The 25,985-nt window shown below is 44.7% G+C and overlaps 2 protein-coding genes across 6 annotated transcripts in view; one reads left to right on the plus strand and one right to left on the minus strand.

Moving 5' to 3' along the window:
* EDEM2 (ER degradation enhancing alpha-mannosidase like protein 2) overlaps nt 1-25,985 on the plus strand; it is a 127,358-nt gene that overhangs the window by 18,545 nt on the left and 82,828 nt on the right. The window lies entirely within an intron of this gene.
* MMP24 (matrix metallopeptidase 24) overlaps nt 1-25,985 on the minus strand; it is a 45,021-nt gene that overhangs the window by 18,005 nt on the left and 1,031 nt on the right. Inside the window, exons 1-4 of one of the 2 annotated variants that reach the window (XM_045053710.1) lie at nt 13,984-15,057; nt 8,582-8,730; nt 4,445-4,561; nt 2,626-2,930 (exon numbers count right to left, since the gene is read on the minus strand). In XM_045053710.1, the coding sequence (XP_044909645.1) occupies nt 2,626-2,930; nt 4,445-4,561; nt 8,582-8,730; nt 13,984-14,010 (598 nt within the window). In that variant the 5' untranslated portion in view covers nt 14,011-15,057. Of the gene's footprint in view, nt 1-2,625; nt 2,931-4,444; nt 4,562-8,581; nt 8,731-13,983; nt 15,058-25,985 lie in introns of those variants that run through there. The other variant, XM_023251672.2, reaches the window with a different exon arrangement.

Raw genomic sequence — 25,985 nt, forward strand, 5'->3', positions numbered from 1 at the left:
CCTTTCACAGATGAGCCAAGGGTTGCCGATCCTTGATTCATGCATGCAATGATATGAAATGTTCTCAAGGAGGCTGTCCTCATCCAAAGACACCAGACTCAGCCTCTGAGGAGACAGGCCTATACGAGTGTGCTCTCAGCCTGAAGCATAGCCTGAGTAAAAGAATGCCCTGTGTTTCCCAAACTTGCCTACGCTTAAGAATCAGAGTGTCCAGGGGTAGGGCTTGGGAATCTATATATATGACAAGAAACCCGGGTGATTCTTATGATCAGGCAAGTTAAGGAAACTCTGAGGATAAAGACAGTGTTTCTCAAGGGGGATGGAACACATATATCAGAAGTGCCTGGAGAATTTATTACACCAAGTGCAGATTCCCAGGCCTGACCCCAGAATCAGAGAATCAGAATAGCAAGAGGTTAAGGGCCTAGAACCTGGCCCCTAACCTGGAATGTGCTTTTTTAAACATATATTTTTTTTAATTTTTAAAAATGTTTATTCATTTTTGAGGGAGAGAGAGAGAGAGAGAGCAAGCAGGGGAGGAGCAGAGAGAGAGAGGGACACAGAATCTGAAGCAGGCTCCAGGCTCTGAGCTCTCAGCACAGAGCCTGATGTGGAGCTTGAACTCACAAACCGTGAGATCATGACCTGAGCAGAAGTCAGACACTTAACCAACTGAGCCACCCAGGAGACCCTAAAAAGATTTCTGGGTGATTCTGGTGTGCCCTGCAATTTGAGAACCATGAAAGTTTAGCTTGGTAGCTGAGAGTATGTGCTTCAGGGGTGTCTGGCTAGTTCAGTCAGTAGAGCATGCAACTCTTGATCTCAGGATTGGGAGTCTGAGCCCCACGTTGGGTGCATAGGTTACTCAAAAAAAAAAAAAAAAAAAAAAAAAAAAAGAGTATGTGTTCCGGAGTCATAATACCCAGGTTCAAAGCCTTACTTTCACCAACTATGGGACTGTAGATAGACTACTTAATGTCTCTACATACCTCAGTTTACCTATCTATAAAATGGAGGTCATAATAATAAATACATACTACATAGTATGTGGAAAGCACTTGACATGGATCTTAGAATATCAACATGCTAATCATTATCTGTTCTCCCTAAAAGCCAGAATCCTCTATCCCTTTCTCCTCCGCACTCATCTCCGCATTTTCTTGGTATTTTTGCTACAAGCTTCAGTACAGTCTGCTTTGTGACAGGGTTACTTATATACACACTGTCCCCCCCGACTTAGCTGTGGACTACTAGAAGGCAGAGAGCATGTCTTTTTTAAAATGTTTGGAGCCACCCCCCCCCCCACCCTCCACCCCCCCAGGCCACCAGGCTGTGTATCATGTTACACTAGGGTTGGAAGGGAGCTTAGAGATCACCTAGTCCAGTCCCTCATTTTTATCTATCTATCTAGCTAGCTAGCTAGCTATTTTTAAAGAGAGATGTTATTTTTTTTAATGTTTATTAATTTTTAGGGGGAGAGAAATAGAGAGCCAGTGGAGGAAGGGGCAGAGAGAGAGGGAGACAGAGAATCCCAAGCAGGTTCGGCTCAGTGAGTGCAGAGCCCGGTGTGGGGCTTGAACCCACGAACCGCGAGATCATGACCTGAGCCAAAATCAAGAGTTGGATGCTTAACCGACTGAGCCACCCAGGCACCCTCAGTCCCTCATTTTTTATATGAGGAGATTGAGGGTGAATCATTTGCCTGGAGTCACACAGCCAGGTTGTTGAGCAGTGGTTTGAGCCCTAACTACCCACTTCCAGCTTTGCCATTCCAGCCCGCAGCCTTTCATCTTAAAAATGGACATAATGAGGGGCATCTGGGTGGCTCAGTTGGTTGAGCGTCTGACTTTGGCTCAGGTCATGATCTCACGGTTTGTGGGTTCAAGCCCTGCATTGGGCTCTCTGCTGTCAGTACTGACCCTGCTTCAGATTCTCTGTCCCCCTCTTCCTGTCCCTCCCCCACTTGTACTCTCTCTCTCAAAAATAAATAAACATTAAAAAAAATTTTTTTAATGTAAAAATGGGCATAATGATGTATACTTGCCTGCTTACTAAGCAAGTGCTTTAGGAGTAAACACTGATGGAGAATGCTTTTGCAACCTAAAGAGTATTGTTACTATTACTGTACAATACTGACTCTGGTTCCATATAATACTCATTGAGTCACAGTGGTGAGGAGCAAGTTAACCAAGGATGTTAGAGTAACTATGGGGCCTGTTATTCACCCATGAGGTTGATATAAGGGAAAGAGAGTAATGGTATCTCTTAAAATGGCCTTTGAAGCCACTATCAGGCCAGAGCCTACCACTTTCACACCCCACTTTCAGCTTTAATGGCTTTTTTACCTTTTTCTCAAGCCTCTGATCCATTACTTTATCTTCTTATTCATGGCCTAACCCCTCCCTCTTGACTCAGCCCCCTGAGACCATTTACTAAATGATCTGACTCAACTCCGGGGCCCTGGTCCTGAGGGACCAGAGACCTCAGTTCCCACCCTCCTAGGTTCTTAGTTCTTGGACATGAAGTTACAGGGCAGGAAGCTTATCTATGGCATCCCAAGTTCTTCCTCAGGACTTCTTTCCCTGAAAATCCAGGACTGACCCCCTGTCCCCCTCATGGCCTTACCATCATGGTTGGCATTTCCTAGTGTCCACGGCTCATCTGAATCAAAGTGAGTGTCTCCTCCAATCCCTGGGCCAGGAAAGTAGGCATGGGCCAGGAATCCCCCTTCTCCATCAAATGGGGAGCTGTCGCCATGGAAACCAGAAGCAAAGAAGATCATGATGTCTGCCTCCTTCCGGTCACTTTTGATCTCATGATATGGCACCTCTTCAAAGGTCAGCGGGGTCACCTTCTGCCACACATCAAAAGCCTGGCGAATTGCTTTCCGTGTGTCTAGCTCCCCCACCTTTGGGGTGTAGTTGTGAATGCTGGTAAGAGAAGAAAGGATCATTAGGGAGGAACAGTCAGAGTCAGAGGCTTGCAGAGCTAAAAGGGACAGCAGAGACCACAGGGACCAGTAATCTTCACATTTTGAACTCTAGAATTCTGCTGAGGTATCCCAAGGGTTGAAGAAGAGGCTAGGTGGGCAAGGCTCTGGGTCCCCACCCCTGCCTCAGTCAGAGCAGCTTTGCTGTGATCAATGTTTTGTATCTGCACTCTCACAAAGTTTGTGTTGAAAACAGAATTCCACTTGAGCTTGCAGAAAAAAAAAATTAAGTTCGTGGATAGCATTTTCTAAGTTTTAAGTTTTTCTCCCAATACACAAAGCATATGTATAGAACATTTAAAAAGGTATAGAAATACTGAAGCAGTGGAGGGTTTAAGTGAAACATCCCTTTTAAAAATGTTTGGCACCAACTACTTGTCTACTGCTTGTCTACCTAGGAAATTGGTATAGAGTGGTATCTGATTTCGTCAGTTATAGATTTAGCTATTGAAGGTTACAGCAGCCATATTGAATGGTTCTCCATAGCAGAACGTCATTACTCCTGGGTGCTCTGCCTCCTGAACACCTGGGCAAGGATTATTCACCCATTCTATAGGTAAGAAAACTGAGGCCAGAGAGGTTGAGTAATAGAAGTTAAGGTTAGAAGCCAGTTCTTTCTCTTGATTCATTTTACCACTTCAGGAGACCTTAAGATCTATCCAATTTCTAACCCAGATTCTTCTTGGGTTTCCTCCTTTTGTCAGAATTCTAGAAAAAGCCTGTTCTGGTTTCTATAGCTCATCAGCAGGAGAGCCCTTCATTCTTCAGCTTTCAGGATCTCTGTCTTAGATCCTACCCCTGCACCCAAGGCATCCACTGAGATGGAATCAGAGCCTTGAGAGGTGCCAGCCAGAGCCCAGCTGAGCCTGCCCTATGCCTGGCCTTTCCTGCAGCCCTACTCTGAATTCTGCTGTCTGAGTCTGCTGTGATGGGCTCCGCCATCCCTGTCCTTGGTCACTGGTCTGACTTGGAGGCTGATCCTCTTCAGCCCTTGGTTTCCCCAGACACTTCAGGAGTGAGTCTGCTAACAACTGGAGCTCTGCTGGGAAGTTTGGGTGAAGTCTTTCAGGCTAAGTGGAGAAGGGATCCAGATAAAAGGAAGTGGGGTTTGGCAAGCAGTGATAGGGAGAGTGAGTTCAGCCATGGCTCTTTATCACAGCTGAGAGTTGCTGAACAATCCCTATCCCACTTTCTCAAACTGTAGGACTCTAAACAGGACACAGCTAATGAGCCCCCAAAGGACCAAATAAACCTGAAGTTCGAGATACGGCATCCTCTGGAAGCCACAAGGGGGACAAAGTGATAGCCTTTCAGCACCTGGTCCTGATGCCCGCATACTTGCCTCTCACCCTGATCACAGACCCACCTACAGCGTGAGCCTCTGAAACTCAGGCCAGGACAAAACTGAGTGTGGGTGGAGCCAAAGCCACGGAAGAGGAGAGGTAGTCAAAGCACCTGTAGGTGATGTGTTTTTGTCTCCACTTCTGTCCAGTCAGGGCATAGCGCTTGTTCCTCCGCCTGCGGCTTAAGTGGGGGTGATCAGGGACACCACAGCGGGGTTTCTTCATCCACCTGGGCAGAGAGAGGACACACACACACACACACACACACACACACGTGTTGTGGTCACTGGACACTCTAGGAAGGCATTGCAGTCTAAATAGCAGTGTGCATCCTGATGCTAGACTCTGGGGCCCTGGCTCTGAGGGGTTCCCCCAGAGGAACACAATAGACTGATTACTTAATACATTCATTTACAATTGATTATGCCGACACAGGGCTGAATTAGAGCCTGGGAGTCAGAGACACAGGCTTGATGGTTCTAGCTCCACCACTAATTGTAGGAGCCCAAGCAAACGATCATTGTGAACTTCAGTTTCCTCCTCTGCCACACGAGAATCACAGCTCTCACTGTTCTTAGGTTATAGAAAGCCTCAAAGGAGGGGGTATATGTGGAAATACTCTGTAAATGGAATTAGATCACATCACTCCCTGGTTTAAAACCCTTCAATGATTTCCCCCAAACACCTAGAATAAGATCCAAACTCCTCACATTGGTCCACAGGGACACACACAATCAAGCTCCTGTCTACACGTCAGACGACATCTTCACCCTCCTTCCCCCTCATAGACTCTGCTCCAGCCACAATGGCCTTCTTGCTGTGTCTTGCACATGCTAAGATTATTCCCACTTCAGGGCCTTTGTTCCCTCTGCTTTGCGATGCTCTTCTTCTTCACATGGTTTGCTTTTCATTAAGGTCTCTGCTCAAACGTTCCCCTTTAGAGAGGACTTCCCTGCCCACCCTATCTGAAATAGCTTCCTCCTCCCATCCTGCCGCTATCTGCTTATCCTGCTTCATTTTTCTTCATAGCATTAGTCATTGCCTGAAATGATATAATATATTCACTTTTTTGTTTAGTCTTTGTCTTTCTTAGCAGATTCTAAGTTCCATGAGGATAGGAACCTTGCCTGTACAGTGGCTGACACAGAAGATGTTCAATAACGATTTGTTGAATGAATGAATGAATGAATGAATGAATGAATGAATCAGAACTACCCAAAAGTAGAATGGCATAGCTTGTAAGACAGCAAATTCCTTTTTGCTATAGAGTTCAAAATGTGTAGGATTGTAGGACTGTAAGACTTAGAATTCTCTGCAGCATTTAGTGTGCTGTATTGTGATTTTAAATCTATTAGTCCATTACCTTTAATAAATGGCAAATTCTCTGAGGACTGGAATGTTATTATATTCATCATTGCGTCCCCAGAAGCTAGTCCAGTGCCTGGAACTAAGTAAATCCAGATAACTGTTTGTTGTCAGGTTAAGTTACATTTCGGGATTAGTGAGTCTGGGACATCGTTAAAAAAAAAAAAAAAAAAAGGCCAGGGTAGGGTATTTTAAAAGATCATGGCTGATTGGAGCCCAGGTATCCTTGCATTTTATTTCCCTGTGCTGGCCCAATGACCAACTCTAGCTTGAGATTGCTGGAGGGGAAAACAGTCTACCTCATGTACGGTTGTTGAAAGCAGTTGTCATTGGCAATATAGAGACTATTTTGACCAAATAGTTTTTTAAAAGCCCCCTGAGGGACTTAACCAGGTCTTACTCATCTTTGCATGCTTCATATTGCCTAGAGTGCCTGTACTCAGAAATGAATAATAAAAGACATAATAATAACAATATCATGTATTTGTATAAACATTTCTAATTGTTACAGTGTCTGTGTTCTTTTAAAGAAATGTTTTGATTCTTGAAACAACTCTGTGAGGTAGCCAGAAACTATTTATCCTCAATTTTGCAGATGAGGGAAAAGACACACAGATAAATCAAGTAACTTGCAAAATATAGCTTTGAGGCAGGACTGGAACTTAGTTGAATGAATAAATGAACTAGTAATGAATGCAATTTAACAAACAAAAGCAAACAAACAAAAGCCTGTGCTTAGCACAGGTTTGGGTTACAGGATATGTTGAATGAAGGAATGAATGAGTGGTGAACAATGTGTAACATTTCCCAAGGTAGGCACTCAAAAATTAGTACTTTAAAACGCTAATCTCGCTTTCTTTCACTGACAGTCCTTGGGAAGAATGGGGAGCTACCTCTGCTACAGCAAGGCTGAGCTAGACCTGGAAGGGCCCCCAGGGAGGAAAGAGGCCCAGAGAAAGGCAGTGACTGCCCAAGGTCACAGAGCTGGAAGGGAAACTAAGGTCTCTAAACTCTACCCCCAAACAGCCTCCCCACTCAGGTCTGGGATTAAGCATGAGCGCATTCTCCCTTCTCGTGCCTCCCAAACAGCGTTCCCCCCGTCTTCCTACAAAAAAGTGGGGGCAGAAATGCAAGTGGGAAATGCCATCCTCCTCCCTCAGATCATTCCGTCCACCTGCCACTCTCTGAACCCTGTCCAACAGGCCTGGGGCTTTCTGGAACAGAGTAAAACCCAAGGCCAGGTGGTGCCTCAGCAGAGACATCAGTGCTCCTGCCCCAGGACGCACTGCCACGAAGCCTGCACAAAGCCCTCAAAATAACCTCCACTTTGAAAGGCGGCCGGGCTGTCTTCAACCAACTCACTCACGAGGCCACACGAGGCCACAGGGCCAAGGCTTCCACTGTCCTCACGATACCATAGCAGCGGTCAAACATATTGTCTCAGAAGTTCACGATCTTGCAGTCAGAGAATCCGAGGAATAGAAAATGTTCCTACAGAATTATAGGATCGTAAAACCCCAGACTCACCAAATGTTAACAGCTTAGAATAATGGGATCTAGAATCTGAGAGTCGTAATCCAACACCCCCCTTTGTAACTGAACAAGCTGGGACCCAGAGAGATGAATCTCTCAAGGAGTGAGTGACTCACCCTCCGGGGGCGGGGGGAGGATTGATCCTGGATCCACAATCAGCTGGATTCTCTGTTCCCCACCCACCACCTCCCCACACCCCCTCATGGGGCCCTGCTCCCTGCTTCCACCTCTGCTCAGGACCCCACCGCTCACTGCCTCCTTGGGAAGCTCCCCCGGGCTCTCTGCCATGTCCTCACTGCAGCAATGGGCAATGGCTTTCCTTCAGCTGCTTTCATGACTTTTATGGCTATTTCCTAAACAAATGTGAGGATACTTAAGTCTCTCTGATCTTCAAACAAACAAAAATTCACCCACCTCCAGCTACCTTCTATTTGTCCTTCACTGATAGGCTTCTAGAAAGTCTTGCCTACACTTGCCATCTCTACTCATCATCTCCCCTTCCGCCCCCTGCAGTCTGACCCTGCAAGGGCTTCCTGGCGGCTAAACTCGGCTGACGCTTTTGGATCTCCTAAGTGATCACTCTGCAGCAGCCGGCCTGCTCACCATCCCCGCTTCTCTACCGTGACACACAGCCCCTGGCTTCCTCACTGCTCTGGCCGCTCCTCTTCAGCTTGCATCATGAGGATTCCATTCTCGGCACCCGTCCCTTCCTCTTCTTCGTTCTCCCCCCTGAGTAAATGTGACCGTCCCCATGGTCTGGCTCATTTTGTTATTACTTCCTAAGTATCTCCCTGAAAACAAGTGTTTCCTCCTGAGTTCCAGACTGGTGCAGCTAGATGATTGTACTTTTCACGATGCGGTGAGCCTCTGGAGGGGAGAGATCGTAGGATCCTGTCCAGTGCCTGGCACACGTAGGCATTTAGCAAATATTTGATAAATGGAAAAAGTGGAACAAGAGCTACCAGCTCATGATCATTCAAGAGCTCTTTGTATCAGGTGAGATGTGTACATCTCAGGGAATGCCAGAGGGGTGATTCATAAATCCAAAAGTTATTAGAGTCAGAGGAGGTTTAAGACCATCTCCAACCAAACCTCTTATTGTGCTCAAAAGGAAACTGAGGTCCAGCAGGGATAAGACACTTGTTCAAGATCACACAGCAAATTTCGGGCAGAGTACCTCCCCAGCTCACATAGGAAGGGGCACCTTGGGGTATTCCCTCCCAGGATGATCCTGCAGGAGTGAAAGATAGGAAGGTAGGATGGGCATGGTACATACGTGGGGCCATGACAAATGTGAACTCAAATGTATGTCTGGAAAGTTCGAAGGCATAATGCCCTACGCGAATCTTACTCGATTGTTGTCTGATCCAACACACCGGTGACTGGGATCCCGTAAAACTGCTGCATAGTGGAGACTGCTGACTGTAAGACCTTCCCTGAGTGCAGCGCGGGTGCCCGTGAGTCATAGGGAAGCAGATAGCCATATGACTTTAACCAGTTCTGAAAGACACATGAAAGAGAAGGATGCATTATGCTGGAGAAGGCTCTGTTCCACCTAGGTGGAGATTTGCCCTTGAAACTAGGGATCATTTTACCAAAGGGACCTATGGACTCATGCTCCGATTGCTTCCCCCTTCATTCCTTCCTGCACACACTGGCAAATAATCTCCAGAAAACCCAGCTCTTGTTGGCTTTCTCCCTTGCTATAAAGCTTTCATTGGATCTCTACTGGCTACAGAATAAAGATCAAATTTGCATTCAAGGCTTTCCAGGACCCTGCCTCTTTACTCATTTATACAGTGGCTTCCACTGATATGTGACTAGACATGCAAGAACACAAGAATGGTTCCTTCTCTGAAGCTGAGTGACCTGGTAAAATGGGCCACCCAGAAACCATCATGTCTAAAGTCAGAGCCTGCTGAGGAATCATGCTGTAGAATATTTACTGGCATGAGATTATATACAGTCTATTGCTAACTCCCCCAAAAGAGCAAGCCATTATAAGTATATATAAACAATGCATTACTTAATTTAAATATAAGTACATAAATGTATGCATAGAGAAAAGCATAGAAGGGCACACATGGAAATAAAAAAAATAATAGTATGGTTATGTAAAAGAATTTCTTGTTTTTAGAAAATATACACTGAGGTGTTTTGGCTTATATAATGGTGCACAATGCCTGCAACTTTTTCTTAAACATATTCAGAAAAGAGAGAGAGATGGAGAGGGAGAGGGAGAGGAGAGAGGTGAGAGAGAAGAAATAAATGTAGTAAAATGTTAGGAACTGGGGAATACAGGTGAGGAGTGTTCAGGAATTCTTTGTCCCATTCTTGAAAACTTTTCTGAAAGTCTGAAGTGATGTCAAAATATTTTTTTAATAAAAAAATAATTAACCATGAATAGCCTTTGTTATAGTATCATGGGGGAGAATTTCTGTTTTCTAAGTTTTACGCATGGAGTCATTTAAAAAAGGGAGGAAAATTTTCAAAGGGCAAGAGCATCTGAAAGTAGTTTGGATGAGAAAGCTCACACAGACAATGGCTCTGAAGGACAGCAAAGTAGAGATGATTATTCCCACTGACAAGCATGAGGGAAGCCTGAAGAAACCAGAGCATGAGGAAATATATGTGGCATCAATTGGAAAATGAAGAAAACCTCCATGGGTCTACTGAACCCACAAGCATTTACAGAAACACTCCTACATGCTGGTCTCTGAGCCAGATAGAAGCTGTGGCCCATCCTCAGAGGATTATCCCGAACACCAAGTGATTTAATGAAGGAGAAAGAACTTAGTAAGCGATATTATTCCCTTTGTAATTTTTGCTTGTTTCTATATGAACAAGTCTTATTGTAGATGTGTCTGTTATTACAAGTCAAAGCAAACCATTTTGGGAAGGAAGTAGACCAGAAACTATAAATAAGTTATTATTTATTTCATCTAAGGTGACTAACATCTTTACTGCCTTGTGATAAAATGCATTTGACTGATTAAAAATAAAACACAACACTAAAGCCTTAACGTCTACAACAGCGCGACAACTTAATGTCTTTCATATTGAAATCTAGAACATGTTTTTTGCTCCAAATTATGGCAAAGGATATCAGTACTTCTTGCACTTTTCCAAACACTGAATCTCTTTTATGCTTTTGTGCGTTTCTCCCCTGTCCCTGGGATACTCCTCAGGCAAAAATCTTTTCATTGTTTTAAGGTTCAGCTCATAAGTGACCACTTCTAGAAGACTTCCATCACTCTCCAAACTAAGCTATTTTCTTCCTCTTTTGTGCTCCCTAAGTCCCCTATTATAGATAGTATAGATCTTACAATGTTGGGCTCTAATCATGACTTCACGTGCCAGACTCTGAGTGCCTCAAGGGAAGGGTCTGTGTTCTACCCATCTCTCTTATATCCAGTGCCCAGAAGTGTGTGACGCACAGTAGCTGCTCATTATGTCTGTTCAATAAACACTGCTGGGCACTTCCAACACCCTAGGCACCTTGCAAGGCTCTGGGGATATAAAGATGCATTAGTTGCTCACAGACCAGCAAGTAAATCCACCATGAAAACGTAGCTCTAAAAGTCAGGTATGTACAGGGCTTTATGGGAGAACAAAGGGGAGGTGCCTTCTCCACATGGGGTGGGGATAGGGAGAGAGGGGAACTCAGGGAAGGCTTCCGGGTGGAGAGGGATCTGAGAAGTGTTGAGGGATAAAGCATGTGCAATGGCAGGAGGTGTCAGGAGCACGGCACATGCTGATTTGTGTTTCAAATGACGGGAATTGGGGGGAGGGGAGCGTGGTGACGAGAGGGCTGGAAAGTAGAGACATGGAGGGAGGCGGTATGCAATGATCTGTTTATAAAGTGGGCAAATTACAGAGAATCAGTTGTGAGTTGACTGTGGCCTAGGATGAGCCAAAAAGCTCAAATAAATCATCTAGAAATCGACATGACAGGGCAGCTAAGTTACCCATTGATCATCCAGGTCTCAGCTTCTACTCCCAGATTAAATTATGTCATCAAAGCATTACATTCCTGCACCACATCCTTCCGGCCAGAATGTCATGTTATGTTCCCTGTCTTTATGGAAACCCCAATTAAGTATTATTGGGCTAAGCATCCAACTCTCTTGGCTCGGGTCATGATCTCGTGGTTGGTTCTTGAGATCGAGCCCCAAGTCAGGTTCTGCCATGGCTGCACACAGAGCCTGCTTGGGATTATCTCTCTCTCTCTCTCTCTCTCTCTCTCTCTCTCTCTCTCTCTCAAAATAAATAAACTTAAAAAGACATGAATTATTGGGTTGAATAAATAGGGCATATAGTGGGAAAGAGGCACCTAGTTCTGAGATCAAACAGGTAAATTGAACATCAATTTCCTTGTTTGTAAAATGTAAACAATAATTCCTCCTCCACAGGATTGTTATTAAGGTAAAATGAACAAATGCACTTGACACATAATCATGCAAAGGTGTTTGCTATTGCTGGGGATGGTGTCTGTGTTGTCTTTTGTAAAATTGAGGTAGAAAACTTGGTCTTTGACTCCTTTGCCTTTTGAAATCTAGTCACTACACCCTCCCACATTCTCCCTGGGCCGAGAGCCAGTCCTGATGGTCCTATGGAGGGCAGTGTGTCTGTCACGGTCCAGTCTGCTTGCTGTTAGGTGGCCTATGGATATGACCATCTCTCACACAGCACCGGGAGCACCGCGAGTACCACAGGCGGAGGACTGACAGCTGACATGAACTGTGTACTCTTCACCCTCACTTGGCTTTCTTAGGCGCAAACACAGCTCTTCCTGTCAAGCTTTAGCTTTAGGAAAACGTTTTCCCTATGGAGATTCTTTTTTTTTTTTTTTAATTTTTAATGTTTATTTTTGAGAGAGACAGAGTATGAGTAGGGGAGGGGCAGAGAGAGAGGGAGACACAGAATCTGAAACAGGCTCCAGGCTCTCAGCTGTCAAACAGAGCCCAACGCAGGGCTTGAACTCAGGAATGGCAAGAGCATGACCTAGGCTGAAGTCAGACGCTTAACCGACTGAGCCACCCAGGAAGCCCTTCCCTATGGAGATTCTGTATGCTTTCTGGTTTCAGAAAGTGGACACTGTGTCACCCAGTGGTTTCCCCTCTTGGCCTTTTCCCCAAAGAATCTTTCAACCAAAAGTGTGGCTTAAATATGGAACATGGCTATGCTTGGAAGTAACTTACTTTCTTAATCTTTTTCACCACAAGTTTTATTTCGTCCTTAAAAGTCTTACTTAAAAACCTTGTTTCAACCTGTACGCTGTCTCAAACCCTTTCAGAAAGAGGTGTGGTACAAATCTAAAATAAATCAAATTCCTTCTTATCTGTGGAGTCTATTCTCTAGAAATCCAACTAAAATGAATTATGGCATTTGGGAAATGCGTGGGAATTTTTGGACAGATACTGCTGAGAAACCAAGCAGCCAACTGAGGATTTTTTTGAGCACCCACCTCTGAACTAGCACAGGAATTAAGAATCTTCTCCCCTCCTGCTCTCATTACTGTTTATGGCCAGAGATAAGGAACAGGAAACTTTTGGCATAAACCTACTCTTAAGCCTTTGAACACTTTGGGGAATTGAAAGTAGCTCCTCTTCGGTAAAGGGCAACCTGGTTTACCCAGCTCCTTTTCTGGGATACACAAGCAAGGAGTGGCTCAGAGCCAAACAGGATGCGCTATGAAGGTCACAGAGTTTAGCTCTGCAGCATCAGGAGATGGGATCTAAGGACTCTGGTCCCAGGCAAATGTCCGGGTCAGGACCAAACACTAGAATGGATCAGCCTTCTCTAATTCTGCTTCCCTCCCAGGTTCACTGGGAACAATCCTCAGAGCTCAGGGGCAGACCACTAAGAAGGGAAATGGGAGAGGGAGGGGCTGGTCATTGACAGCTCTAAGCCAGGGAACAGAGCATTGAGACTGGACCTGCATGTACACGGGAAAGAGGCTAAGAGGCCAGGGACCAGACAATTCAAACTTCTGCCACTGAACCCAGTCTTTGCAATGAACTCACTTGCTCTGTGACCCAGGAAGTCCTCTGGCTTCTCTGGGCAGAAGCCCCTGATGTTGATGCAAGTCTTCTATACTCCAGTCATACCAGTTCCAAAACATTCCCTGCCCTTGCATACTCGCAAGCTGTTCCTGCTGCCTACAAAACCCATTCTCTTTATGCACGTTAGCAAACCCATCCTTCAGAGTCTAGGTGAAATGTTACTTCCATTGGTAAACCTTCCTTAGCTCTTTGCAGAACTAGTGGGTACTATCCTTACTCCTGCACTGTTTCACTTCTCTGCCACTCTAAATGCAGCTACCACAGTGCACCCTACCTGTTGGTTGATATGTTTTCCCCACTAGATTGAGTTCCTGAGGAGCAGAGACTGTCATGTTTATTCCTGTATTTGCTACAGTACTTAGAACAGTGCCTGGCACAACAGATCATCACTGGATGAACGAATGAACCAACAAACGAACAAACAGTGGGTCCAGGAGGCATTGCCTGGGTACCAAGGAAGGGATTTCATCCTGGGAAGGCTTAATGAGTAATACACATGAAAACACCAAGCACAATTCTTGGTGTCTGTTAGAGGCTGAGAAAAACATTTGCTGAAATTCAGTCTATTGTGGTTTGACTTCTTTGCTTGATGAGGCAATAGGGCTCCATTGTCCTATCTGAAAAAAAAAAAAAGATAAAATCCACAAAAGGAAAAAAGCCCCATTCTGTTTTAAATACAATGACCTACCTTCCATCTTTTGACACCTAGATCCATTAGCCAATCACCAGCTGTGTCAGAAGTCTGACCTTTATAGCTCAGTTAACCAACTCTAAGATGTCTATCACCCTTTAAGTGCTGAAAGAGGTGTAAACCCAGAGGAAAGTGAGAAAAATCTCAGAGTGCGAGCAGGGACCAAAATAGCTGGGCTGAACCAAAGATGTAGAGATGGCAGACAATATGTGTGATTGGTTTGCCGGCCAGAAGGCGGGATTTTGGTTCCTGAGAAGCCAAAGTTGAGATATTCAGTAGTGGCAGGCAAAGGAGAGAGCAGAAAATAACAAGGAGAAAAAATGTGGCCCGAAGAGGGAAGAGAGCGGCAGACAGCAGAGGCGGTGGTGACATTAGAAGAGGCATTGGAGGCAGCAAGCAGCAGATCAGCTGGCAGTGCTGCTGTTCACTCTTGGAAAACAGATAGCAGTGGGGGAGGAGAGAGAGATGGATCTGTTAAGCAGCATGGCCTTCTGGGGGTATTCAGGAGCATCGCACCTGTTCGGGTGTGAGGCCAACCCAGACCAGTCTCCAGGTCTGGAGAAGGAATGGGAGAATGATTAGAATCAGATGTCGGATCAGGACTGCAGTGGGCTAGAAGGTATTATGAGAAAGGCCAGAGGGGGAAGTCCACAAAGAAGGACCAGGAAAGAGGTGTCAGCTTTGGAAGCATGGGCTAGAATGAGGAGGAAAGAATAAAAGACTCTGATCAAAGAGTTTGGGCGGCTGAGGTCATAATTTAGGGTGATGATGTAACAGGAACAAGGCATGACCTCCACACTTACAGAAGGTCCAAGTCCAGTTCTGGACATTGTATATGCAGGGGGACAGTGACAAAGGAACACGACTAAGGGAGAGGGCTGGGAGAATGAAGGAAGCACTCATATGAACCATGTCCTGTTTGGGAAGATGAGGATATTTAGGTTGGAGAATGGGGAGCTGCAGGGGACATGCCAGTCTTCCTAAAGCCAACAGCTATGGAAGGAGAATTATTCTGGCTAACACAGAGGGCAAAACTAAGACTAGCACAGGAGATCATAGGACGTAGAACTTGACTCATTATAGGAAAGAACTTTTAAACAGAGATGTTCTGATTATAGCAACAACAATAATGCTGTTATAAGAACACCAACTATGTACCTGGCATTGCGCTAGGCATTCTAGAATGCAATGGCCCCATGAGATAGGAAGCCCCCCTCTCCCCACCCCTACCTCCAATTTGCAGAGGAGGAAACAGGTTCAGAGAAGTTAAGTAATCATTCAGAATCACAGAGCTAATAAGTGGCGGGATTCAGACGCAGATATGTTTGAAACCGAGCATTCCGTATTGTCAGACAACCAGAGAGGCATTCCTTTCCCCTCCGAGGATGGCCTACACCACACTCCTAAAAAGTGATGCCCTATCTCACATCATAGTGACCTCCATACCCTTCTGCCGTGACCCCTATGCCGTGGGGTACACCACCGTGTACCCAGTTATCCAACAGAAGCCTCATATGACCCATGACTCCACCCTCTCCTTCACAGCCCACATCCATCTTCTACCAAAGAACTACTGGTTCTACTTCCTAAACATCAGATGTATTTGTTTCTTTGTTCATTCATTCATTCATTCATTCACTCAGTATTTGAGGACCTATTTTACTATGTACCAGGCACTGTGTACTAGGCTCTGGGATGTGACAGCAAACAAAAACACTCTTGTTCCTTTCTAGTTACAGTCTAGTGGAAGAACCATCTGGCAATAAGTGCTATGAAAAATAAAGCAGGTGGAGGAGCTAAGAGGGATGGGACAACTGTTTTATAAAGGATGAAGGGAAGGTGGCCCTGTAGAAGTGACATTTGAGCGGGAGACCTGAAGGAGGTGAGGGAGTTCCAGGAAGAGGGCATGGAAAGTGCCATTCCCCACAAGGCTTCAAGGACTTTCCATCAAGAGCTTTCAAGGGCAGGGAAACCAGAGATCTTTGTCAAAGGGGACAAAGTTTCAGATACGCAAGATTAATAAATCCTAGAGATCTGTACAGCATAGTGCCTATAGTTAACAATACTGTACTGTATACTTTAAACATTTGCTAAGAGGGCAGATCTTGTGTTCTTAGCACAAAATAATAATAATAAATAATGAGGGCAGGAGGAAATCTCTGGAGGGGATGGGTTTGTTTATGGCATAGATTGTGGTGATGGTTTCACAGGTATGTATTTATCTCCAAACTCATAAGGTGCGTATATTAAATATGTACGGCTTTGGGGTGTCGATTATACCTCAGTAAAGCAGTCTTAAAAAACAAAGAGCTTTCATGACTTGGCCCCTGACTACCTCTGCAACCTCTTCTACCATTCCCCACCTAGCACTCTGTGTTCCAGTGTGTTCCGATCCTTCTCTGGAAGGATCATTCTCTGGAAATGTTGTTTCTTCTATCTGGATCATGCTCCTCTCTCTGGGGAGGCCTTCCATGACCTCTGAACTTATCACATTTCTTATCACACAGTGTTGTAACCACATGTTGTGGCTTGTCTCCTTTTCTTGATTATGTAGTGCCTGAGGGCAGGGCCCATAGTGGGTCTTCTCCACTGCTGTTCCCTGACACCTAGCACAAGGCCTGGTTTGGAGACATCTTTATTGAATGAAAATGAGTGGAAGTGTTCAGGGAGAGGGAAAGTCATCTGGTCAGAACTTGCTGTAGAACAGGGTTCCACAAACTCAGCACTGTTGATAATTTGGGCCAGACAATTCTTTGTTGGGGGGGGGGGGGCGTCCTGTGCTCTGTAGGATGATTAGCAGAATCCCCAGTTCCTTCAACTAGAATACTAGTAGCACCACCTCCTCGGCTGTGACAAACAAAAGATGTCTCCAGACATTTCTGAAAGTCTCCCTGAGGGGGGCAAAATTGCCCCAGATTGAGAACCACTATTATAAAGATTCCCATAGGGGCACCTGGGTGGCTCAGTCAGTTAAGTGGCCAACTTCAGCTCAGGTCATGATCTCACTGCTTTGTGAGTTCGAGCCTTGCATCGGGCTCTGTGCTGACCGCTCAGAGCCTGGAGCCTGCTTCAGATTCTGTGTCTCCCTCTCTATGCCCCTCCCCCACTCATTCTTTCTCTCTCTCTCTCAAAAACAAATAAAAACATTTTTAAAAAGTGCATATTCCCAAACCTGAACCTAGACCCTACTAAATCAGACTATGTGTGGCTGGAAACTGGGAATCTGAATTTTTGAAAAATGAGCACTTAGGGTGGTTCGGTTGCCTGCTAAAGTTTAGAACCACTGCAGTAAGGACCCATCACTGTCAGGAGTGATGACCCTGTGCCATGAAAGAATGGGTATGCTGTGTGCACTATCACCTCTAGTGTAATAAGGCAGGAAGTATGTCACCCATTTAGAAAAGACTTCTATTAAAATTAGCTCAATAGCCAGCTGCTGCTCTCTGTGCCTCAGTGCTGCCATCATCTCTGGGTCCTTCACCTGCCCATCTCGTTGGCTAACCTTAACTTCAGGGTTCATCAGCACCTCAGCATTGAGATTCCATTGTGTTGTTGTAGATTGGCATCAAGAGTGGTCTAAGATCAGGGTGCCTGGGTGGCTCAGTCAGTTAAGCGTCTGACTTTGGCTCAGGTCATGATCAATTTCATGGTTTGTGGATTTGGGCCCTGCACTGGGCTCTCTTCTCTCAGCACAGAACCGGCTTAGGATCCTCTGTCTCCCTCTCTCTCTGCCCCTCCCGCACATATTCTCTCTCTCTCTCTGTCCTTGGGCAAATGACCTAACTTCCTTAAGGTTGATTTTCTTCATTTGTTAAACAGAGGATAATGAAAGAAGGGTTGTGAGGAGGATTCAGTGAGATGATACACTGGCAGGTAAAATAATGGCCCTGCAAAGATGGCTACATCCTAATCCCTGGACCTCGTGACTATGTGACCTCACATGGCATGGCAAAGAAGTCTTTACAGATGTAATGAAGTTAAGGATCTTCAGGTGGGGAGATTATCCTAGGTTATTTAAGTGGGCTCAATGTAATCACAGGGTTCCTTGTAAGAGGGAGGCAGGAGGGTCAGAGTCAGAGAAGGAGAGGTGACAACAGAAGCAGGTGTCAGAGTGGTGCCATGCTGGAAGTGGCTGCAAGCCAAGGAACGTGAGCAGTCTCTAGAGGCTGGAAAAGGCCAGGTAGGAATTCTCCCTAGAGCCTCCAGAAGGAAGCCAGCCCTACAGAAACCTTGCTTTTAGTCCTGGTAAGTCCTGTTTCAGACTTGTGACCTCCAGAACTCTAAGATGAGAAGTCTTTGTTGTCAACCACTAAGTTTGGTGGTAATTTGTTCCTGCCGCAACAGGAAACTAATACATGCCTGCGAAGCATTTAGCAGATTCTGGCAGATAGTAAGCATCCTCACAATGGTGTTGTCTGTGTTCTTGCTCCCACACTCTCTTGCAAGAGATTGGCTACCATCTTTGGTCACTGCTGACAGCCCAGATCATGGGGTGGTGATGCCTCAGAGATGAGCCCTACCATCGCGTCAGTTCCCCCCAGCTCCTGTCTCACCAGAGCCCTGCTTCCTCCTTCAGCCACACTGCTGAGCTCCCAGCCCTGCTGCGGAGCCCACCTCAGTTGTAACTAATTTTTTAAATTTTCAAAATTGAAGGTTTAACCATTCAGGTATCTAGAAAATGCACTGGTCAACATACTCTGAAGCCATCTGATTTAATATGCTTGTTTTGCAGAAGAGAAAAATAAAATCTGAAGGGAGAAATGACTTCAAAATCACAGAGCAAGTTGATAGAGGAAATGGAGCCTAGAGTCCCTGCCTCCTAGGGAGGGTTCTCTCTGTCATGCTACACCCTCCACGCTAACTCTGGTTTGCCTCCAAGCACTCTTTTTTTTTTTTTTTTTTTTCACTTACAGCCAGTCTAAAAAGGGCCATCAGGATCGCCCACAATGCCCAGCTTAGCTTCTTGACAAACACCTTAATGGCGTGCGTGCGTTGCCTCTTGGCTGCCACCAGCTCTTGAGTGGGTGGTAAGTGCAGTAGCGGGAACTCCCTGGCGCTCCGCTCCGTGTCCTTGGCCCATTCCCAGGAGGCCACCACAAGCCAGACAATCACCATACCCAGGGAGATGACACATTTGGGGTTTTGGGTCAGCACTGGGATATCCAAGTTTTCCAGTTCTGGAGAGGCCTCCTCCCCAGGCCAGGACAGGGACCACACTCTTATTCACTCTCTGAGAAGGGAGGAGGCTTCATCATCCTCACCCTTTCCAGAGCCTTCCTGCCACCCTGCCACAGTTTTCTGTCCCCTGGGGTTTGATGTACTGATGAGTTAAGAAAATGGAAGAGGGAAGATAAGGAGCGTGGTCAGGCCTCAGTTTTTCAGCTGTAACAGGTAGATGACTGAAGTAGATTGCCGCTAAGTCATTATATAAAGTATGAAATACATAATAATTTTAGCTTGACTGGATGGAGTGGGGAGCCTGTCTTCTGGCTCCTTGCTGCCAGTTTTAAATCCAAGCTCCTTAGCGTGGCGCCCAATATGCTTCACAATCTGACCCAATGCACCTTTCTACCCTTTTCTTCTGTCAGGCATGTCCTACCCTTTTACTGCCCACCCCAAGGATACCTACTGTAGCTACTGACCTACTTGTGTTGACTGCATACATCCTGCAGTTTCCTCTCTCTGTGCCTTCCCTCTGCCCTCTGTAGAATGCCTTTCCCACATGGCCTGTCCATGATGAGCTATTAAATATCCACCAAACTGCAACTTGAATGCCACTTCACCGGGGAGGGCTATCCAAGGGTGAGTGGACTTCTTCTGGCTCTCCCAATGGCATTCTATGTACCACTCACTCACAGCATCTTTCACATTACATTATAAATACTGTTTTATGTTCCTGTCATCCCCCCCCCCCACCCCCGCCCATTCACCCCAGAACTCTGCAGCTTACACCCTGGTGGGGGAGTCAGACAAGGAAGACTAGATGTTTCACTGACTGGAATGAAGGAAAGGGAGAAGGCGCTGTGAATGTGTTTGACAGGAGATACAGACTGTGATGTCAGGGATGGCTCTTCCCCGAGTATCTGGCATCTCTGTGGAGATCTGTGTTTGGGTAGAAGAAGACTGGGTGAAGGTGGAAGAATGAGCATCCCCAGAGAAAGAATATTTTACTGAATTCCTGAGATGGGAAGGAGCCTGCACATTAGAGAAAGAGAAAGAAGGCCAGGGTGGCCAGAGTTTGGTAAGAAGATGGTCTAGATAGAAGGAAGCTAGAGAGGTGGGAAGGACTCAGTCATGCAGGTCCTCAGAGGCCTTATTAAGCAGCCTGGTGGGTGCTGGATACAAGGGGGTTCATAATACTGTTTGTTCTACTTTCATATGTATTTGAGATTTTCCATAATAAGAATCAAAAGGAAAAAGGGATAGTAGAGTACTAATAGTACTTTAAAACCCTTCACCCTAAAAGCCATTTGAAGCAAGGTGAGTGTGGGAGGAGCATGATCAAATTTTTTGTTCAGAAATTTTTTTATTATTGAATATTTCCAGCACTCAGAGAGGGATAAAAATAATAAAAACAACCATGGATAATCGCCACCCAGCTTTGTTAAATCTTAGCTTTGGCCATATTTGCTTTGGATAGAACTGACCCCTGTGTAGATTTATTTTTAAAAGGTCGTTCTGGCTGCCATTTGAAGAAGGATTAGAGGCAGGCAAGAGAGGCTGAGCAGGTGGGAAATTTCTGAAGTCCAGGCGAGGTATAACAGAAGTTCAGACATGAAGGAGGCAGTGGAGGTGGGGAGCAGTGGACACACGGAGGATCTACTTGGGAGGAAGAATCACTGGGGCTTGGGGATTGATTCTGTTGAGGCAGGTGAGGCAAGAAAGAGTTGACAGATGACCCCCATCTTTGTGGCCCAGCACTTTTGGGGCACAGAGAACAGTGTGCCCATGAGTGTGTGTGGTATAGAATTGAGTTTTAAAATTATTATGGCTAACAAAAGTTGTTAATCGACCTTGTTTTTCTCTACCTACTTGGTTAGTTATAACAACATGTATGATCTTTGAGAGAAAATGTTGCCTTTTATATATATGGCTTTGCCATTCTCCTATATGTCATTAAAGCCTAGTTCAAAGTTGCCTTTCAAAACAAATGCATGAGATAATGATGAAAGAAAACTAGCAAAGGATGTGAATGGAATCAATCTCAAGGTCCAGAGAAACCAAAGCTTTTGTTCCAAAATCCCTTAGCCAGGGAGGGCTGGAGCTGGGATTCGCAACTTTTATCCACACACGATTCCCTAAAACGGGTACACAGATCTGAGTTATGTTAGGAAAAAGCTAAAGGCATCTGGGCTAGAGCCAGCTCCCAGCTGGCTCAGGAACAGGCCCCAGTCCCTCCACCTCTCAACCCGGCTCTGAGCAGGTCACTTCTCTGCTCACAGACCTTTAATGACTCCCCTCAGCCTTTGGACAAAAGCCAGTTTCACAATCTGCTTTCAGCCTCCCTCTGTCCAGCCTCTTCTCATACACTCTTACTGGAAATAGTGAGTAACTCGATGCCTCAGGCACATCTAGTTATCTGCTGTTTCCCAAACATGGCAAGTGCTTTTGTGGAGCCTTAGTTCCTGGTTTTCCTTCTGTCTGGACTGCCCCCTCACTGTTGTCTGTCCTTCTCCTCCCTCAAAGGCTCATCTTTAATACCAACCTCTTTCTAAAACATTCTCTCTGCGAGCCTCATCTCCTTCCCATTTTGTGGTCCCCAGCCCTTATTTATTCCTCTGACATGTATTCATTTATTCTTCAAAAAAAGGTACTGACTTTTGTGTACCAAGCATTATTGAGAAGCTGGGGGGGGGGGCACAGACAATAATATCAATTTAAAAATACTTAGAATGTGCCAAGAATTATTCTAGACACTGGCTGCAATCTATTAAGAACAGGTTCCTCTCATTTTGAGTCAAACTATACCATATTATAAGGCTAGGCATGTCCTAAGATCAATCAACTTACTTTCCTTTGCTCCAAAACCTCTTTCAAGGATTGGAGTGGGACAAGCTGAAAGTGGAAAAGATTGGCTTAAAGGCTATTGTGGTAATCTAGAACAAGAACTCAGACCAAGGACAGAAAATCAGGCTTCTAGTCCTAGCCTTACTGTTTATTAGCTACATGTGGGTCCCTCGACAAGATGTGTACAGGTCACACCATTTCTCTTAGTTTCCCTCTGCTCATCTATAAAATGAGGACAAGATTTTCCCTAACTCATCCATGGTGTTGTTGCCAGGATCAAGTGGGACCACACACATGACAGCATCTGGAAAGTGCAAAGCACCTTTCAGATAAGAGACCGTTAAAGTAATAGGAAAAGCCACAGTAATAATAAGAAAATGAATAAAAAATTCGGCAGACTAGATTCAGATTAGGTAAAAGGAAGAACTTCCTAACAGTGAGAATTTTTTTTTTTTTTACAGATAAAAATGAAGATAAACTGGGAGGCTGTGATCATATTGGAAGAAATTTTTGGTTTGGGAATGTGTTAGTGCTTCTTAATAGGCCTGCCCCACCACTAGCCTCATCCAGGGCTCTGACATTCATTGACTATATGTGTAAACCAAAGAATGCTTTCCATCCACCCAGAGTGGATCCCTCAAAACTGGTCTAGAGGGCAGAAGTCCATTATGCCTTAGATCCAGACATCACACTTTGTTACTTGTGTGGACCATGCTGATCAGCTGGTCTCTTTCTGTCTGCACTGACCTTCCTCAGAATCAAACTGGAAAGTAGGAGGGCCAAAACATTATTTGTAGGGTATTCTACTCAGCTAATAATAAGAGAAAGAGATGTTTTAAATAAACCAAACACAGGAAGGCAATTAGAGAATCAGAGGGATCCCCTGATGTGCAAAATACAAAAGAAAAACTCAAGAATGCAAAGGAGGAAACAGACTGAATGAGGTGGTTTTTTTTTTTTTTTCATTTTGTCTTTTGGTAATGAAAGATCAGAGATATGAAATCAAAAGTCAAAGGTAGTGAAAATGCTTTCAACTAAGAAGTCAGGAGACCAGGTCAAATTCTGAGTTCTGAATCATCTACTATCAGAGTCTGTGTCCTTGGACAACTCAGAGCAATTCAATAAGTGTCCATGAAGCACTAGTATGTGCTTATTTGGTGATGTCTAAGGTCACAGCCACCTTTCCATGCCTCTCTATTGTATGTCACTACCATTAGATGACAGCCTACTGAGCAGGTTATGAAAGAACCCAAGGGTGAAATTGTGGGACCACCTGCCAAAAGGAATAACCTCTATTTCCAATGAAGGAAGGACAGGTGGGCAATGAGTCCTGTCCCTAAGAAGCATTTTAGAAGGGACCTTGAGACCTACCTGTCCATAAGCATCTATTTCAGATCCATGTAACTCTTTTGGCACAAGGGATAGAGTAGAATCACTGAATGAGTAATTGAGTAATTAATGATGACCATTGGGCGGTGTATTCAATCTAAAAACATAAAGCATTTTTAGGCCCTGCCTAAGAACTGCAACTTTTCCTCCCAAGTAATGTTTAAATATTTTAAAAAATTTTAAATGGGTGTTGCCCTGAAAAGAGAGAACTAAATAACTAGAGAAGTCAGAGAGTTTCCCGAAGAAGCAGGGCTTGCTGAAACTTTATTTATTTATTTATTTATTTATTTATTTATTTATTTATTTTTGAGAGAGTGCGAGCAAGTAGGGGAGGGGCAGAGAGATGGAGACAGAATCTGAAGCGGGCTCCAGGCTCTTAGCTTTCAGCACAGAGCCTGATGCGGGGCTTGAACTCATGAACCACGAGATCATGACCTGAGCCAAAGTTGGATACTTAACCAACTGAGCCACTCAGGCGTTTTGTTTTGTTTTGTTTTGTTTTGTTTTGTTTTGTTTTGTTTTGGGGGGGGGCTGAAACTTTAAGGAGAGGTCACGGATGAGTGGAGATACAGATGCAAACAGCATGTGCAGATGTGCAGAGAAACACAGGTAGTCTGTCTTAGGATAAAATAGAGACAAGCTTGTCTGGAGTAAGAATGTATACTGATGAGCAGTGGGAAAGGCAGCTTTCTAGTGAGGAGGTAGTGTGGGGTCAGACTCCAGAGGCTTTAAAAAACAGAAAGAGGAGTTAAACATTATATGCTGGGTGAAAAGCAACTGTATTTCTGTAAGGTTTCAATCATGTGACCTACTAGTGTTCAACGAAGGAATAATTAGGTACAAATTGTTGAGAGAAGCAGTGGATGTAATTCCTCTATCTTTTAGAAACTTCTGGACAATATATTAGACATTGAAAATGGAATCATCATGGAATTAAGAGTAGTGGGTGTTTGTTTGTTTTTAATCAGGGCCTGAGAAGTCACTTAAAGATAGGAAACAATAGATAGAAATAAAGGGTCACTTCTTGGAATGAAAGGAAATTAAGAGTTCAGGGGGCCCCAGGAGACCATGCTGGGACTTGTCTGTTTTAAATTTTTTATAAGTGATCCAGAAGTAGAGCAAAGTGAAAATTTTAAGACTGCAGATCATCTTAAACCCTTTCAGGCAGGGAAATGATCTGCCAAAGGAGAGAGAGCTGAAGGAAGGTACCGAGTGGGATGCAAAATGGCAGATAAACGTCAATGTGAGGAAATGTAAGGTAATGCACTCTGATAAAAATAATCCACGTACAGGGTGTTGGGTTCCAGGCTATCACTTCTGACCCAGGAAAGGGATCGGGGAACTACTGCAGATTGTTTCCTAAAGGCATTATCCTAACGTGTCCAGGTCAGGAAGGCTGGCAAACGGATAGGCAGAAGCAGGAATGGACCTGAAAACCAAAGAAGAAATCATCCTTCCTTTGTGCAAGACTAAAGAGTCCCACATTTGGGACAGTGGTCAGGTTCACATCTATTGAAAACTAGGGCCCAAGGATATCTAAAAAAAGGTAACTACAATGACCCAGAGGATGAATGTGGCTGTTCTATGGATGGCTGGTCATAAGGGGGAAGCTTAAGCATGAAAAGACAAAGGCTAAGAGAGGTGGAATAATAAAAGCCTGTAAAGCTGATAAGGATAAGGTGTGAGTACACATAACCTTTCCTCCAAATCCTGACATATTTAAGAAAATAGTCTCCTCTTAATGCTTGAAATATCACAGGAATAAAAGAGTTTCAGAGTTGAGATCATCTAGCCCTATCTCTTTATATTAGAGATGGCAAAATTCAAGCCTAGAGAGGGCAAGGAAACGGCCCAAGGTAAGAAGCCACCAGGGGCCAAGGTTAGATTAAAGCCCAGGCCTCCTAAATCCCAGGCCAGGGTCTTCCCACCTCACCCTTTGCATTCAGGAAGACTAAGGGAATCCTACTTTTTTAGAGGGCATAAACAAATTTATGAAATCCATTACTTTGAGATGTAATAAAGCTGAAAACGCAAACAGGCTAGGGAAAGTTTCCACTAAAAGTCAACCAGCAATGACAAGATCTTTGAAACACAACTACCAACTGTGGCAAAAGAGACTTTTTACACACCCTAATTTTTTGGAATCATGTACCCCTTTGACAGTATGAAGAAATCTAGGGATTCTCTCCCAGAACAATACATTTGCATGCAGAAACACAATATTGCACAAAATTTCAGGCCCCCTGAGTCCTATGCCTAATTAAGAATCCCTGTTCCAGCACATTCTTCTGAACAGACTTCTTGCTTCAACAAACACACTCCATATCTCAGGCTAAATGAGGCAATCACTCTAATTTTCCTCAGCAAAGAACTACTGTCTTAAATTATTACTTATCACTTATTAGAACTGCAGACCTCCAGGTTGGAAGATACCAGAGAATTTACCTAATCCAACTGCTCCCCACCTCCTCTGTGATATAGAATAGTGTCATGGTTAAATATGTAGGGACTAGAGTCAGCCTGCCTAGGTTAGAATTCCAACACCATCACTAGATAGCTGTGTGACCTTGGGCAAGTTACTGAAGCTCCCTGAGTTAGTATCC

This window comes from Felis catus, chromosome A3 (assembly GCF_018350175.1).
Source record: "Felis catus isolate Fca126 chromosome A3, F.catus_Fca126_mat1.0, whole genome shotgun sequence".
NCBI classification, from domain to species: Eukaryota; Metazoa; Chordata; class Mammalia; order Carnivora; family Felidae; genus Felis; species Felis catus.